This window comes from Schistocerca nitens, chromosome 5, assembly GCF_023898315.1.
Source record: "Schistocerca nitens isolate TAMUIC-IGC-003100 chromosome 5, iqSchNite1.1, whole genome shotgun sequence".
Taxonomy (NCBI): Eukaryota; Metazoa; Arthropoda; class Insecta; order Orthoptera; family Acrididae; genus Schistocerca; species Schistocerca nitens.
Genome location: NC_064618.1, coordinates 224,622,568 through 224,640,506, shown reverse-complemented (window position 1 = coordinate 224,640,506; position 17,939 = coordinate 224,622,568). Strand labels below are relative to the sequence as shown.

The following is a 17,939-nucleotide window of genomic DNA, read 5'->3' as shown; positions in this document are numbered from 1 at the left end:
ATGCCGGATGATGCCAGTACAAGTGCGATGTGTTGTTTAGCACTTCTTTCCACCAGCAGTAGCTTTATTAAAAACGTTTTCCCGGTGCCGCCTCGTGCGTCCAAGTAAATAATTCCGCCAGTGTTTTTGTCGATCAGGTTCATGATAACGGGGTGAATTTCCTTTTGAATGTTATTGAGGAGTGGTTTGTTGTGAGCAATGCATTGAAGTAGTTCGTTGAAGTTGTAGCCTTTTCCTTTGTGATTTCAAAGTTTAGCACACTGATAGCGTTTTTTCGTTGTGCTTGCATCCCAATTGGAACTAAGGTCTCGTTGTTTGTTGCTAAACATTTATCTTAATAGACGAATGACTGTTTCATTGGAGATGTCGTCGTTGAATTCGATGGTCAGTTCAGGATAAGTTTGCCGTATTTGTTACGGTATGTCATCACTCGTACTTTCTTTGAAGGAGCCACACAGCTGTTTTGGATTCGACCGGTTTCGTGTTGTTCAGTAGAGTGAGGCTTCAACCAGTGATTGTTGTTTTCCAGTAGTCCTAAGCGTTGACATACTTCTCTGTACGTCTGACATAGGTAACCGTCAACAGTCTTGAGAACTGCGAGATCTGTTGGTCCCCGTATTGATTGTAGGCTATATCCGGAGATAGAAACATTCGGCGTTGTTCGGACGTAGCGTTTACTCGGCCTGGTGCGCCAGTTTTTTGATTCCTTCTTGATGTTCTGCTGGAATTTCTTGTTTTCGTCGTTGAAAGATTTTTATTGTTGTGTTCCACGTATAATAGGTAGGGCGTCGACATTTATTAATGTTTTCGAGAATGGATGCGTTTGGCATAATTGGTAAAAAACTGCTACTTTTGTGTTCTGAGGTACTTCGCTTGTGCAGTTTTCCTGGCGGTGTTTTTTGTAAAGTAAACTCTTGGTCCATTCTCCAAAACTACTGCTAGATGTTGCTCAGTTGGTTCGCGTTCGTGTGGCTGCACCTACGATACGACTCTCTGTATCGCTGAGGCACACAAGCCTCCCCACCAACGACAATGCCATATTTTTTAAATTATTCATTTATTTATTGACTTTCTCAGTTATTATTTCTTTGCCCTCATGTTTATATAGCACGTAATAAAAGTAGGAGAGTGAGTCAAATGAAAAACCTTAAATTTGTAATAACAAATCGAAATTTCGCGCCGTTATCCTGTAAGTTGGTAAGCATGCTACAAACAGCGTGCAGAATGGCCTGTAGGTGGCAGCATTCTGCAGATGAATACATCCCGTCACAGTATCGGTATAAAGATGGCCGCCCCACTTGCGACTTGCACCAATGAAGAACAGCATTCTGTTATTCGGTTTTTGTGTAGTGAAGGTGTGAAACCCATTGAAATTCATCAACAAATGAAGGTTCAGTACGGTGATGCATGTTTGTCACAGCAACACGTCTACGAATGGAGTAGGAAGTTCGCAAATGGTGTGACTTCAGTGGAAGATGCTCCTCGTCCAGGTCAGGCATAACGAGTTGTGACTCCACAGAACATTGCAGCAGTTGAAGCCATAGTGAAGGAAAACCGCCAAGTGACACTGAATGACATTGCAGCATGTTAACAGATTAGTCATGGGTCAGCACACCACATTGTGCATGATGTGCTCCAGTTTCACAAAGTGTCTGCAAGATGGGTGCCACGACAGCTGACTCCTGAAATGAGAGAACGACGTATTGATGCTTGTGAAGAACTTCTTCGGCGCTTTGAACGACAAGGTGATGATGGCTTCCTTGCAAGAATCGTTACTGGGAACGAAACCTGGGTTCACTTCCACCGACCGGAAACGAAGAGAGCGAGCAAGGAATGGCGCCATTCCTAATCACCAAAATCAAAGAAGTTTCGAACAGAACCATCTGCAGGGAAGGTGATGCTGACTCTCTTTAGGGACAAAAAAGGCGTCATTTTGGAGCATTACATGCCTTGAAGGGACCACTGTCACCAGTGAATCATACACAGACCTCCTAAAAAAATCGTCTGCGGCCTGCAGTCAAATCAAAGCGATGTGGATTGCTGTCAGCAGGTGTCCTTTTGCAACATGCCAATGCAAGGCCCCACACTGCCCGTACAACAGTTGCAACAATCACAGACCTGCATTTTGAGTGTCTTCCTCATCCACCATATTCACCAGACCTTACCCCAAGTGATTTCCATATGTTTGGACCCCTCAAAGACGCAATGTAAGGAAAGAAGTTCCGTTCTGATGAAGAGGTACGCCACTCGGTGCATGAGTCGTTGTGCAAACTACCAAAAGAATTTTTTTCTAAATGAATTTATGCACTTTGTAAGCGCTGGAAGACTTGCGTTGAGCGTGGGGAAGATCATGTTGGAAAGTGATACAGCTTTGTACCACTTCTGCGCAATAAATAATATTATTAAAAAATTTAAGTTTTTCATTTGACTCATCCTCGTAAAATTTAGTGGGCGCTTCACAGCGTCCACCATTGATTGAAATAAAGCGTAAATACCGAGTCAGAGAGTGGGCCGTCCTCTCATAAGAAAACGTTTCCATCTACGTCTACATAAGTACTGCGCAAGCCAACGTATGGTGCGTGGCGGAGGGTACTCTGTACCACTACTGGTCATTTCGTTTCCTGTTCCTCTCCCAAAGATAGCCTCCGTACGAGCCATAATTTCTGTTATCTTTGTTGTCGTTACGTGAAATTTGTGTTGGCAGCAGTAGTATCGTTCTGCATTCAGCTTTAATATTAGAGTTCCCCAAAAAGAACTTCGCCTCCCCTCCATGGATTCCCGTTTGACTTCCCAGAGCATCGTCGTAACACTTGCATGTTGATAGAACCTGCTGGTAACAAATCTGGCAAGCCACCTCTGAATTTCTTCGATGTCTTCCTTTAATCCGACGTGAAGTGGATCCCAAACACTGGGGCAGTAATAAAGAATGGATCGCGCTACTGTTGTATACGTGATCTCCTTTACAGACGAGCCACACTTTTCCAAAACTCTCCCAACAAACCATTTACCTTTCCTACTGCAATCGTTACATGCTCGTTCCATTTCACGTCGCTTTGCAGCTTTTCGCCTGGATATTTAACCGACGGAACTGTATCAAGCAGCACGTTACTAATACTGTATTCCAGCATTATGGGATTGTTTTTCCAACTCATCTGCATTTAGAGCTGACTGACATTAATCACACCAATTGGAAATATTGTCGAAGTCATTTTGTGTCCTCCTACAATCAGACTTCAGCATTGTCAACAAAGAGCCACAGACTGCTGCTCACCCTGTCCGTCAGATTATTTGTGTACGTAGAGAATTACAGTGGTCATGTCACACTTTCCTGGGGCACTCCTGACGTGACCCAAGTGTCTGATGAGCTCTCGCCGTCGAGTACAGTATTCTGGGTTCTATTACTTAAGAAGTCTTCGAGCCACTCACCTCTCTGGGAGCGTACTCCATAAGTTCGAACTTTCGTTAACAGGCTGCAGTGGTGCACCGTACCAAACGATATTCGGGAGTTTATAAATCTGAATTCCACGCATATGTAGCGTACAAGCACCACAACTAGTGGCTTCCGTTGCTATTGGAGGATTGGAGGAATGCATATGGTGTGTGTGTGTGTGTGTGTATGTGTGTGTGAGAGAGAGAGAAAGAGAGTGCGCGCGCGTTCAGTGAGCGACACACAGGCTTGTTAGCGGCACATCGCCTGAGTAGCTGGATGTTCAAATGGTGCTGGTAAGAAACCGTCGCTATGGTTTGCCACTTTTCGGTAATTCGTTCGTTCGCCATTCACAACTCCGCATACTTTCACAAGCTGTCTATTAAATTGTCCTCACAATAGATGCCAGCCAGATATACCCGGATTAGAACCTTGCACTAAAGCAGTTTGCAGGACTGATATTAATCACTAGATATCTAGTATATGGAAAATAATTAATTCGTGGCTATACTCAGAGACGACGACTGTCTAGTGAAGTTTATTTGCTTGGTAGGAAACAGAGTGGTCATTAGTTCGCGAGGCGAATATGTTTGTGGTCATAGTAGCGTAACCCAGGTCAAGATTAGGCCGAAAGATGACAGTTTTGTTTGCTGCGTGTTAATCGAGTAATGTCACCGAATGAGAAATAAGAATTTTACCCATGATCGAAAGGAAATAATCCCATCGTTACGTTATTTTTTTTTTTTTTAGGTGGTGCATGATCTGTAAGATGTTCATAGGTCCATTCATTTCAGACGAGCGAACGACTGGACAGAATTACTTGCATTTTGTGGAAGATTTGTTTGTTGACCACTTTGGTTCAAATGGCTCTAAGCTCTATGGGACTTAACATCTCAGGTCTTCAGTCCCCTAGAACTTAGAACTACTTAAACGTAACTAACCTAAAGGACACCACACACACCCATGTCCGAGGCAGGATTTGAACCTGCGACCGTAGCAGCAGCGCGGTTCCGGACTGAAGCATCTAGAACCGCTCGGTCACAGCGGCAGGCTGACCACGTTGAGGACGTGCGTTGCACTGTACTTCCAGCATAACGAAGACCCTCCACATTTTACCAGACGTGTGAGGGAAATCTCAACCACACTTATCCTGATCGCTGGATTGGTCGTGATAGTCACCAAGCTCGCCAGACCTTATGCCGTTAGACTTTTGTGTATGGGGTTGGTTCATCTGGTGTGTACAAACGGAGCGTGAATACTCGAGATGAACTGCTTGGTCGCATCACGGACGCTGCTGCCCTCATTAGGGTTCCAGTAGAAGCACTCAGACAAGCTGCACAACCGGCTCTCCCAAGAGTGGACAAATGCATTGAAGCTGACGGTGGGATATTGGAATATTTATTGTGGACCGTACAACAGCTGCAGCGTGACGCGTTCGATAATGCTTAGAGGTCAATGTCTTAACAATATTCTTCAATTGATGCTTTGTAAAAGGCATGTTGTGCTGTTTACTAACTGTTGTACATGTGTGCATGTGTAAACCTGGCAGTGTATAGAATGATACAAAAAATAAACAACAATGTATTGGGTGATCTAAAAGTAAGTATAAATTTGAAAACTTAATAAACCACGGAATAATGTAGGCAGAGAGGTAAAAATTGACACACATGCTTGGAATGACATGGGGTTTTAAGAGAACAAAAAAAGTTCACAAAATGTCCGACAGATGGCGCTGGACAGCGAAAACGTCAGTGACTGCGCATGACAATCGTATATAAAAGGAGCTGTAATGAGAGAGAATCAGACGCGCCAGCAGTCGCAGCATGTTGACGTTACCTGAAAAGGCGCTTTTAGTGAAGCTGTATTATCAGAATGGGGAATGTGCTAGTTCAGCGTTCAGATGCTATCGCCATAGGAAGACTGTAGCGGGTTCGTCTATGCACGGGGAAGTCAGCGCTCGTGCAGTCGCACGTCGCACCGGCATTCCATACACTACTGTTTGGTTGGCACTGAGGCGTACCCTCCGGTGCTATCCGTACAAAATCCATCGCCATCATGAACTGTTACCTGGCGATTTAGTGAAGCGGAGGGCATTTGCGGTGTGGGCGTTTCAAAAGATGGCGGAAGATTACGATTGGTTGAGTAACGTGTTGTGGACCGACGAAGCTCATTTCACGCTCGGAGGGTCTGTCAACGCCCGCAACTGCAGAATTTGGGCTACCGAAAATCCTAGAACTGTCGTGGAAACTCCGTAGCACGACGAGAAAGTCACGGTATGGGTTGGATTTACCACATCTACCGTTATCGGGCCTTTTTTCTTCGAGGAAATGCGCGAGTCTGGTTTTGTAACTTCTACCGTGACGGGTGAGAGGTACGCCGATATATTACAGAATCGCATCGTCCCCAGTCTGGCTGATCAACACCTGCTGGAACGTACGATGTTTATGCAGGATGGCGTTCCACCCCATATTGCTAGACGCGTGAAAGCTCTCTTGCGCGCGTCGTTTGGTGATGATCGTGTGGTCAGCCGCCACTTTCGTCATGCTTGGCCTCCCAGGTCCCCAGACCTCAGTCCGTGCGATTATTGGCTTTGGGGTTACCTGAAGTCGCAAGTTTATCGTGATCGACCGACCGACATCTCTAGGGATGCTGAAAGACAACATCCGACGCGAATGCCTCACCATAACTCCGGACATGCTTTAAGTGCTGTTAACAACATTATTCCTCGACTACAGCTATTGTTGAGGAATGATGGTGGACATATGGAGCATTTCCTGCAAAGAACATCATCTTTGCTTTGTCTTACTTTGTTATGCTAATTATTGCTATTCTGATCAGATAAAGCGCCATCTGTCGGACGTTTTTTGAACATTTGTATTTTTTTTTTTTGTTCTAATAAAACCCCATGTCATTCCAAGCATCTGTGTCAATTTGTACCTCTCTATCTACATTATTCCGTGATTTATTCAGTTTTCAAATTTACACTGACTTTTTGATCACCCGGTACATTAAACGTGTTCTGTCTCGGAAGCTGTTCGGAACAGTGCATATATCCATATGAAACTTTTGGCTTCAAATGATCGTTTCTGTCACATCTCTGAAAACTGGCTGTTGCTCCTGGTACACCTTGTATATTTCAAGGCAAGCGAGTGGTTGCTCCCTCTTAGTTACCGCCTGCTTTGCTACTGCTGAGATCGGGTTCTATTTTGGTGTGGTAGCTGTGTGTGGAAAATAATGTCGCTCTGTTGCCATGTGCAGTTTGCGGGCCCGACGACGCGGTGGAGGTCTCGGAGGACGTGTCACAGGCCAAGTACAGCTCGGAGCGGCACATCGTGCCGCAATCGTCCTGGAGCCTGCGGCCGCAGCGACAGGGACTGCAGCTGGCGCATCCGACGCCGTACGTGGTGGTCAAGCACACGGCGGGTGGGCGCTGCTTCGGTCTGTCCGATTGCACACCCGTGCTGCAAGCCATACAGGTGCGTTCGCTTAATTTCCGCCAGTTTTCGAGCTCCCTGCATCAATAATACGACACCGGGCCACACCAGGCCCGCGACTTTTACCCGCTCTACATTAATAAGCCATACTGCTGCACTCGTACACTATGTGATCAAAAGTATCCGTACACTTGGCTGAAAATAACTTACAAGTTCGCGGCGCTCTCCATCGGTAATGCTGGAATTCAATATGGTGTTGGCCCACACTAATCCTTGATGACAGCTTCCACTCTCGCAGCCAAACATTCAATCAGGTGCTGGGAGGTTTCTTGGGGAATGGCAGGCCATTCTTCACGGAGTGCTGCACTCAGGACAGGTATCGATGTCGGTCGGTGAGGTCTCGCACGAAGTCGGCGTTCCAAAGCATCCCAAAAGTCTTCTGTAGGATTCAAGTCAGGACTCTGTGAGGGGCAATCCATTACAGGGATGTTAGTGTCGTGTAACCACTCCTCCACAGGCCGTGCATTATTAACAGGTGCTCGATCGTGTTGAAAGTAGCAATCGCCATCCCCGAATTGCTCTTCAACAGTGAGAAGTAAGAAGGTGCTTAAAATATAAACAAATGTTCAAATGTGTGTGAAATCTTATGGGACTTAACTGCTACGGTCATCAGTCCCTAAGCTTACACACTACTTAACCTAAATTATCCTAAGGACAAACACACACACCCATGCCTGAGTGGGGACTCGAAACTCCGCCGGGGCCAGCTGCACAGTCCATGACTGCAGCGCCTCAGACCGCTCGGCTAATCCTACGCGGCAAAAACGTCAATGTAGGTGGGTGCTGTGACAGTGCCACGCAAAACTACAAGGGGTGCAAGCCCCATCCATGAGAAACGCGACCACACCGTAACACTACCGCCTCCGAATTTTACTTTTGCCACTACACACTCTGGCAAATGACGTTCACAGGGCATTCGTCATACCCACAATCTGCCATCGGATCGACACATTGTGTGCCGTGATTCCTCACTCCACATAACGTGTTCCACTGTTCAATCGTCCAACGTTTACGCTCCTTATACCAAGCGAGGCGTCGTTTGGTATTTAGTGGCGTGATGTGTGGCTTATGAGCAGCCGCTAGGAATCCAAGTTTTCTCACCTCCCGCCTAACTGTCATAGTACTTGCAATGGATCCCGATGCAGTTTGGAATTCATGTGTGATGGTTTGGATAGATGTCTGCCTATTACAAATTACGAACCTCTTCTACTGTCGGCGGTCTCTGTCAGTCCACAGACGAGGTCGGCCTGTACACTTTTGTGCTGTACGTGTCCCTTCACGTTTCGACTTCACTATCACATCGTAAACAGTGGACCTAGGGATGTTTAGGAGTGTGGAAATCTCGCGTACAGACGTATGACACAAGCTGACCACGTTCGAAGCCCGTGAGTTCCTCGGAGCGCCCCATTCTGCTCTGTTACGATGTCTAATGACTACTGAGGTCGCTGATATGGAGCACCTGGCAGTAGGTGGCAGCAAAATGCACCTAATATGAAAAACGTATGTTTTTTTGGGGTGTCCGGATACCCTGTTTTACGCAAGGATGCCGAAAAAGTGTCTGAAGAAAATAAAGTACACTCTAAGACTAAAAACAGAAGAAAGAAAAAAGAAAAAGAAACGACACTCCACGAAGGAATTATCTGAAAGGGATGGAAACCGACAGATCTGATGTACATTTATAGACAAACAAATGATTAAAATTCAGAAAAATTGGGTGATGGATTCAAGAGAAAGAACTTCACAAAATGAACAGGTCAATAACGCGTTGGTCCACCTCTGGCCCTTACGCAAGCAGTTATTCCCCTTGGCATTGATTAACAGCGTTGTGGGATATTCTCCCGAAGAATATCGTGCCAAATTCTGTCCAGTTGCCGCGATAGATCGCCAAATTCCCAGGATGGTTTGAGGGCCCTGTCCATAATGCTCCAAACGCGCTCTTGCCGTGCACAGGCGAGCGTTACCGTGCTGAAATGTAACCCCAGGATGGCTTGTAATGAAGGGCAATAAAACAGGTCGTAGAATATCGTCGACGTACTGCTGTGCTGTAAGGATGCCGCTGATGACGACCAAAGGGGTTATGCTATGAAAAGACCATCGCTCCTGGTTGTCTGGGCGTATGATGGGTGACAGTTAAGTTGGTATCCCAACGCTGTCCAAGGCATCTCCAGACACGTCTGTGCTAATCTTCGGGACTCAGTTCGATGCGGGACTCATCACTGAAGACAATTATACTCAAGGCCGAATACGTGTCTGGAAACGCTCCGGACAGCTGAGTAGTACCAACCTGTCGCCCACCATCCAGCCCGACAATCAGTAGTGATGGTCTACGTGCCATTTGTTTTCATAGCAGGACCCCTTTGGTTGTCATCCGCGACACCCTTACAGCACAGCAGTACGTCGACGATATTCTACGTCCCGGCCTGTTGCCCTCCATGGCGAGCCATCCTGGGTTTACATTTCAGCAAGATAATGCCTGCCCGCACACGGCGAGAGTTTCTACTGCTTCCCTTCGTGCTTGCCAAACCCGACCTTGGCCAGCACAGTCGCCTGATCGCTCCCCAACCAAGAACGCTTGGAGCATTATGGATAGGGCCATCCATGCATCTCGGGAATTTGAAGGTCTAAACCGCTGACTGGACAGAGTTTGGCCCGATATCTCTCAGGCAGACATCCAACAACTCTCTGAATCCATGCCGATGCAAATAACTGTTTACACAAGGGCCAGAGGTTGACCAACGTAGTATTGGCGTGTTCAGTTTTGTGAAGCTCTACCTCTTGAATGAATCATCCAATTTTTCTTAAATTGTAATCATTTGTTCGTCAGTACATGTACATCATATGTACCGATTTCTGTCACATTCGGATAAATCCTTCGTGGTGCATCGCTTTTCTTTTCTCTCTTTTTTTGTCTTAGTGTCTCAAATGGCTCTGAGCACTATGGGACTTAACTGCTGATGTCATCAGTCCCCTAGAATTTAGAACTACTTAAACCTAACTAACCTAAGGACATCACACACATCCATGCCCGAGGCAGGATTCGAACTTGCGACCGTAGCGGTCGCGCGGTTCCGGACTGTAGCGCCTAAAGCCGCTCGGCCACTCCGGCCGGCTTGTCTTAGTATATTACAATAACAAGCTTCGATTGCAAGCACTTTTATTCAGGAGATATATTATTTAAGTAAAAGTTAAAATTTAAACTTTCAAATAATAGTCTGTTCATCCCACCGTTGCTCAGTTTTGTTTTCAGTGAATAATTCTATATCATTGTTTTTCTTGTTAGTTTTTGGGACATCGCCATAACCGACACTATGCAACCAAACGTACTCTTCTCACGTTATTCACCAAAATGAAACTGTTAGTCAGTCTATAGAACGAGTTATAACGACAATGAAAACTCTTGTAGTTATTTATCGTTCTCTAACGATCAGAGCACTCTTCCGCATACATACAGGTGTACAAAATAAACCTGGTCCGAAAAAATATTTTCAGTAATAACGATCGGGACTGACCTTTGTTAATGAACTTCACAGAAAATGCTGGATATGACTACCATTGACGTCAGTCCAGCGCTGTGCTCGATTTATCAGTGAGAGACACAAGTAGCATCTTTGGCTCTGAGCACTAAGGGACTCAACTGCTGAGGTTATTAGTCCCCTAGAACTTAGAACTAGTTAAACCTAACTAACCTAAGGACATCACAAACATCCATGCCCAAGGCAGGATTCGAACCTGCGACCGTAGCGGTCTTGCGGTTCCAGACTGCAGCGCCTTTAACCGCACGGCCACTTCGGCCGGCCAAGTAGCATCTTTGCTAGAGGGAAGGCAGCAATGGCGTTTTCGATCTTCTGCAGTAGCTCTTCTAGTGTGTGAAGATTATTTGAGTACACCTGACCATTCTATCTGCTCCACAGGTAAAACTCACATGGAAAGACATCAAGCGATTGAGGCGGCCAGGAGATTGCACCGCCGCTTCTAACTGCCTTCAACTCACCACACACCCCCAGCACAAGTTACGAGCTTGTTAAGGTGGTGTGAGGTGGTGCTCCGTACGAAAATATAAATGCAGTTCTTCATAATTTTTGTCTGTAGCTCGTGGTCATGCGGTAGCGTTCTCGATTCCCGGCGGGGTCAGGTATTTTTGCTGCCTGGAGATGACTGGGTGTTGTGTCGTCTTCATCATCATCATTCATCCACATTACCATTGGAGGAAGGCAAAGGCAAACCACCTCCACTAGGACCTTCCCTATTACAGCGGTGCGGGTCTCCCGTATCGCCCACTACACTCCTCGGAGTATGGGACCTCATCATCTTCTGTGAGTTGGTCCACATCTGGATTTAACAATTTATGCACTCACTGGTTAGCATTAACAATTTGGTGAAAGAATCCAGGTACGATGCGGACACTAGACATTGCGCTCCAAATAGCAATCTTGAGATCCGCGTTCTGATGGTGATTTTCCGAAGCCTAATGGCACTTGGTTGTTAGCTCGCACATCCTGGCAGACTGAACCATCCATCATCTGAAGAAATGAAAATATGAGGATCCAAAAATCCTGATTACACTTCATTGAGAAAACACCAACAAGCGAAACTTTTTCTGGACGCTTTGACTCGTGCACTACAGTAAATTTCTAAGGATACAGCTGCAGGTCGTCCTTGGCAAAGTTTCGAGACGACTAGGTCTCAGATCCCACTTGCATGGTGTTGAGATTTTGTCGGACTTTGTTCATTCAAGCAACTCTGGTTTCCAAACTCTTTTTCCGTAGTGTTACGCTGCAGAGCCCGTTTCGCGTCATTTTCCCACTAAATTCTGTATTGCAGACCTTGCTGGAGGTTTTCCTAAAAAAGTTCGCCTCCTAAACTCCTGTACTAACAGTACTGCACATAAATCTCGACAGTGAACACTAGTCGCTAAATGGATCTGCTCCTCTCATTCACTCGAACATAATGACATAGTGAAGTACTCGGAACAGAGCATGCGGGAGATGCACATGTGGAGACATATGGCAACACCTGACTGGTGCATCGAAATTACCGTTTCCAGCGTTTTCTGCGACAGGCAGTTCTCCTGTTCATTAACAACGGTCAGGTTAGTTCCGCGCCAGTCTTAGGGGGCTCTCACGTGCTCAGTATTCATTGCGTTGTAATAGTGTCAATACCGGTATACTGCGCGAAAGTCTGACAATAATATTGCGCAGACTCTATGCCTGGGACGAGTCAGTTACCATTATGCCTTCGCAGCGAATATGTCTGTGCTCCACCATGTGAAGCTGTATGCGTGGATTGCGTCTGAGCTGCTTGCCTCTCCAAACACAAACAGAAATTATACGGAATGAGTGAAACCATTCTGAAAATCTTCCAGTAAACTTTTCAGTGGACGAGAGGCACGTTCACTGCGGCCTAGGTTCGTAAATCACAGCAACAACTAATAATGAATTAAACAAATGAACTGTGTAAGTTTTCTTGTACATGTCCTATTTTGTGTATATTTCTCTACTGTCATAAATGTTGCAGACGTAATAAAACAGTTATTTACTTACTACTGATTGAAAATCATATGACCTTATGCCCGCATGAGACAACTGTTAGAAGAAGAAAAAAATAGACGCTTACGTTCACTAGACAGCTGACCTGATCTTATCTGCCACGTCTGAACACTGCTAGAAGTAAAATAAACGTTTCTACTTACTGCCATGACACCACTATCATCAGTTTCCTCTGTTACGGTGGACAAGGTATCTGGCGTTTCCTGACCATTCTGGAATTTTTATTTCTCAAGGTACCGCATGGCGCCTTAATATACATCCTCTAGAATTCTCCATGATTTTTGTCATTTACTTTTTTCAGTTCTTTGAAGAAATTTGTTTGGAGCAAACAAAGTTATTGGGGGCGAACTGAATTTCTCTCAGTGCGACAGGAACTGTCGTTAATTGTGCATCATCACCCTTATTCCGAACAATGCGCTGAGCGAACGTCAGTATTTTTAAACTCTTCGATCTGCATATTGAGCGTGTGAGGTACCCTTTATAAATATTTTCCGGGACAATATTACTGGTAATTTCTCCAGTCTATATATATATATATATATATATATATATATATATATATATATATATATATATATATATATATATATATATATATATATATATATATACCTGAAGAGCAAGTTGCAGAATTCGAGGAGGGGATTAGTGAGCTCTTCCTCCAGCTTTTCGGAATTGCAATGTCCGTCGAAAACATCGACTACGCCACTTCATAGGTAGGTACGACACGATACTTATCGTTTAATTATTAATTTGTGTAGGATGAGTCAGAATCAGGGAAGTTTTCTATGTGCAGTGATACGTCAGCATTCCAATTCCTCAAACAAGCTTGCGGGATATTGTTCACATTTTCCATTTTATTTCCAGAGAGCGTCAGTGAGCACATTACTTTGAACACTAAAGCTTATTTCTGTGAAATACTTCAATTATTTAACGGCTATTGCGGTTTCGACAGACTAGTCATTATCAACAGCTCTACAGGATTTCATAAATATTTATTGGATGATGGCGGCGTCAGGATATTCTTGGAGTCAACTGTTCTGAGAGTCTCCTACTGGAGAGCTGAATGGGGCTAGCCACTGTAAATTACTGTATGGCCAGATGTGGTTGGTATATACACATGATTTTACTGAAGATAACGTAAAATAATTGAGACTTGGTACTTAGGGAAATGCAGGTTTCGGTGTGTACGGGGCCGTAGTCAGTTACCGTTGGTTGCTCAGTTTTTTTTTATGTTTCTTTAATCACGTACCGCACACTTTATTTGGAAACAATTGCAAATAAAGTTGACAATAAGGAAGAATTATCAAATTTGACTGTTAAGACACAATGTCTAATTAAAAAATTTCTTAAGCAAGTTGCACTCATGGCTGATGGCCTTATTGACCAGAATTTTAAATTATTTGTCAGCTGAAGGCCCCAATAGTAATAACTCAAAAAGCCATCTGACGGCTGAAGGCCTGGATAGCAAAATCTTAAGAACCAGTTAACTTATCCAAGAAATACTAAATTATTCTTTAAAAAAGACAATCATCAAAATTTCACTATTAAGAGATAAAATCTATTAAAAATTCTTAAGGCCAATTGTGTTCAATGCTGAGGGCCTTATTGACTAGAAATTCGCTACGGTCGCAGGTTCGAATCCTGCCTCGGGCATGGATGTGTGTGATGTCCTTAGGTCAGTTATGTTTAAGTAGTTCTAAGTTCTAGGGGACTGATGACCACAGCAGTTGAGTCCCATAGTGCTCAGAGCCATTTGCACCATTTTTTTTTGACAAGAAATTCAAATTATTTCTCGGCTGAAGGTCCCAATAGTAATACCTCAAAAATAGTTGGACGGCTGAAGGTCTGGGTGGCAATTTTTTGAGAAGCAATTAAACTTCTTCCAGAGATATTTAAAGAACAACATTTCAGTGTTAAGATACTTTGTCTAATTAAAATTTCGCAAGACAAGTTACACTCACGGCTGAAGGCCTTATTAACAAGAAATTCAAACTCTTTGTCGGCTGAAGGCCCAAGCAGTAATAATTCAAAATTAAAATTAAAAAAAAAAAACAATCGTCACAATCTGACGAAATCAAGAGAGAAATGAGCCTCAGACAGTGCTCCAAGGATCGACCTGGGGAAGTCGCTCAACTTCGTAAACAATGAGACAGGCAGCCAAAAGTTGTATTCACTTAACGGATGGCAACTCAAAGTAGTGACTGTTTGAACGCAGACCAACACTCTTGCAAAATCTACCTAATGTCTGATAACCAATACAACGATGGAATAACCCAGGCAAGGCGGAACCGGCGGACAGCACTGCGTCTTCAGAATCCGGTGTTTAGAACATCCAGAAGCAGAAGGAACCACTACGACCAAAGTAGTCCAAAAGAAACAAAATATCTGAAGCAGAATCAAGGAGGCTGTCGAACTGCACGCCGTACCGGACAGCACCGGCAAGGCGAGGGAAGGTACACTGCCGCGAAAATACGCTGACCTCCAGGGGAGGTAACTGGGGCGTTAGCGGCCACTAGGCAGAAAAATACCGCTCGTTGAACTTCACCAATAATAACACAAGGAATTCAATGATTAATAATAAGAAGTGGAGGACGGCGAATTAATTTCGCCAACTCCAAACACTCCACTCGTTGCTCTTCGTCCCAGCAAGCAGCAACGCGCGAACAAACGGCGTGATGTCAAAATAGTGGATGTTTCGCTACTGGGTTAATGTTCACTCAACTCAAACATAATGGGTCCGGTAGACAACGAGGTTGTGGCCCTCACAACTGCAGCCCCTCAATCCGGCAGTGCGCCATCGGTCCCGGCATGTCCTCACACTGCAGGACCTCACAGCTGCTCCGTCCCAACCGATCTCCCCGACACAATCCGACACGGAAAACACTTGACGTCCCTCCAAAGATAGTACCACCGTACTAGATATCGATAACCGCTCCTGCTGCCACTCGTGGACAGACAATGCTAGCAAACGTCGTGGCGCCAGTAAACACCAAAAGAAAACGAGACGCCACTATCCCTATTACACGATGCCAACCTACCAACGGCACCAACGCGAGCTACAACACAGCTCAATAATGTTCTATTACATCACTGTAAAATACTCTCATAAACTATTTTAAATCTGCCAAGATGTATTTCGTAATGTTTAAAGCTCTAGTATTTCTTATCTTTTTTATGTCAAAGTGACAGTGAGTAGTCATTCGAAACCAGTATACCCATTATAGAATTTCCGTGATTATTTGAATGAAGCAGGCTAGTTTTGGTCATGTAGTATGTGATGGAAAGAACATCTAGTACCACTATAAATGGAAAAACGTAGTAACCTATGACAACGAGGGCATGCTAAAAAGTAATGCCTCCAAATTTTTTATGTGAGAACTCCTGAAACTTTTTAAATACTCGGTGGCCGAGCGGTTCTAGGCGCTTCCGTCGGGAACCGCGCGACTCCTACGGTCGCAGGTTCGAATCCTTCCTCGGGTATGGATGTGTGTGATGTCCTTGGGTTAGGCCGGTATTACACTATCAAATTTCTTTGTCAAAGATTTGATCAAAGATGTGATCCAATATTCCGTCCAATATATTTGACAAAGATCTTTGACGTAGCGCTACAAGGGGTATAACACTGTCATCAAATTTTTCGTCAAAGTTCAAGATGGCTGACAACAACTTGTTATTAACTGCAGCAGTTCTACGTACTCCAATTGCATTGTGTGCACATGCGGAAAAGAAGTGGGGGGAAAAAATGGAACCATACATACGAGGTTGACAGTCTTAAAAGTCCTGGGATTACAACTTGATAATAAATTCAGTTGGGAGGAGCACACCACAGAACTGCAGAAACGCCTTAACAAATCTGTATTTGCAATTCGAGTGTTAGCAGACATAGGCAACATAAAAATGAAAAAGCTTGCATACTTTCATTCCATAATGTCATATGGGATAATATTCTGGGGTAAATCTTGAAGTGAAACAAAAGTTTTCAAGGTCCAAAAGCGTGTAATACGTATTATTTGTGGAGTAAATTCACGGACCTCCTGCAGAAACCTCTTCAAAGAACTGGGTATACTAACTACTGCATCTCAGTATATTTACTTCTTCATAAAATTTGTCGTAAATAATATATCTCTTTTACCAACAAACAACTCAGTTCATACATACAATACCAGGAACAAAAATGATCTGCACAAGGACTTAAAAGCACTTACTTTAGTTCAAAAAGGGGCCCACTACTCAGGAACACTCATCTTCAATAATTTGCCAGGAAACATAAAAAATTTAGTTAGAAATAAAGATCAGTTTAAAAGGAGCCTGAAAGACTTACTACTGGCCAACTCCTTCTACTCCATTGGCGAAATTTTTAATAGAAACAAATGATGTATTGTATTTATTCATACTATTAGTATTTTTATTTCAGCTTAAAAAAATCGACATGTTCCACATCCACGAGGATCTCCTCAGCACGGATCTATGGAACGAAAAACTAATCTAATCTGGGTGAAGCCGTGGGTTTTACGACGACACGATAAAAGCATTCAACAAAACTTGTTACGTGAGCTTACAGTGGAAGACGTCAAGTCGTACATCGATTACTTAAGAATGGATGAGCATACATTTCTGTATGTGCTCAATGAAGTGTATCCTCATATCACAAAGCACAATTTTCACTTAAGAACTGCTACATCTTCAGAAGGCAGGCTCACTATAACACTCCGATTCCTTGCTACAGGAGAGGGTTATGTTAGGTTAGGTTAGGTCAGGTCAGGTCAGGTCTCCAATCTTCTTAATCTATTTTTGTATTCAGGGTGCCTCACGTTGTAAAGCGCCTCATCAGCTTCAGACATCTCTATTAATTCTGTAGTTGTCGGCACACACCAATTGTATTTACCGGCAATGGTTATAAAAACACTACAGACGACAGAACGCTGCAGCGATGCTAGCGCTCCGCGTGGTAACATATCGCATTGCAGTGAACAGAAGACAAGCGATTTCTTTGATCAAATATACGGCCTCGGCCTAGATTTGATCAAATATTGGACGACATTTGTCAAAGATCCCTATTACACTATCAAATATCTTTGACAAAGATATTGGACAAAGAAATTTGATAGTGTAATACCGGCCTTAGTTAGCTTTAAGCAGTTCTAAGTTCTAGGGGACTGATGAACTCAGATGGTGCTCAGAGCCATTTGAACCATTTTTGTTATTAAGATTCTACATCTTTATTCTTCATGTCTACATATTTGCAGCCCTCTGCTGCTACAGTGCGCCATATTGTAGCGTGTAGCATGGCGGTGTGTGTCGTAACTACAGGGTATCTACAATTAAAGTTCCATTTTCAAAACCCTGCCCACAATGACGTCAAATTTGAACAGCATGTTATTGACGCAGCGAGAGATGCTCTCGTAGTTTTGTCCCCTTGCAGAGCTGTAGCAGCGCCGTGCAGTACTGTTGTCTATGTTTTAGGTAATG

At 44.1% G+C, this 17,939-nt stretch overlaps 1 protein-coding gene across 1 annotated transcript in view; it reads left to right on the top strand.

Annotated features, from left to right (window-relative positions):
- Positions 1–17,939, top strand: part of LOC126260839 (peptidoglycan-recognition protein SC1a/b-like) — a 76,147-nt gene that overhangs the window by 39,966 nt on the left and 18,242 nt on the right. The window contains exon 3 of the mRNA XM_049958240.1: positions 6,682–6,903. Coding sequence (XP_049814197.1) covers positions 6,682–6,903 — 222 coding nt within the window. The remainder of the gene's footprint in view (positions 1–6,681; positions 6,904–17,939) is intronic.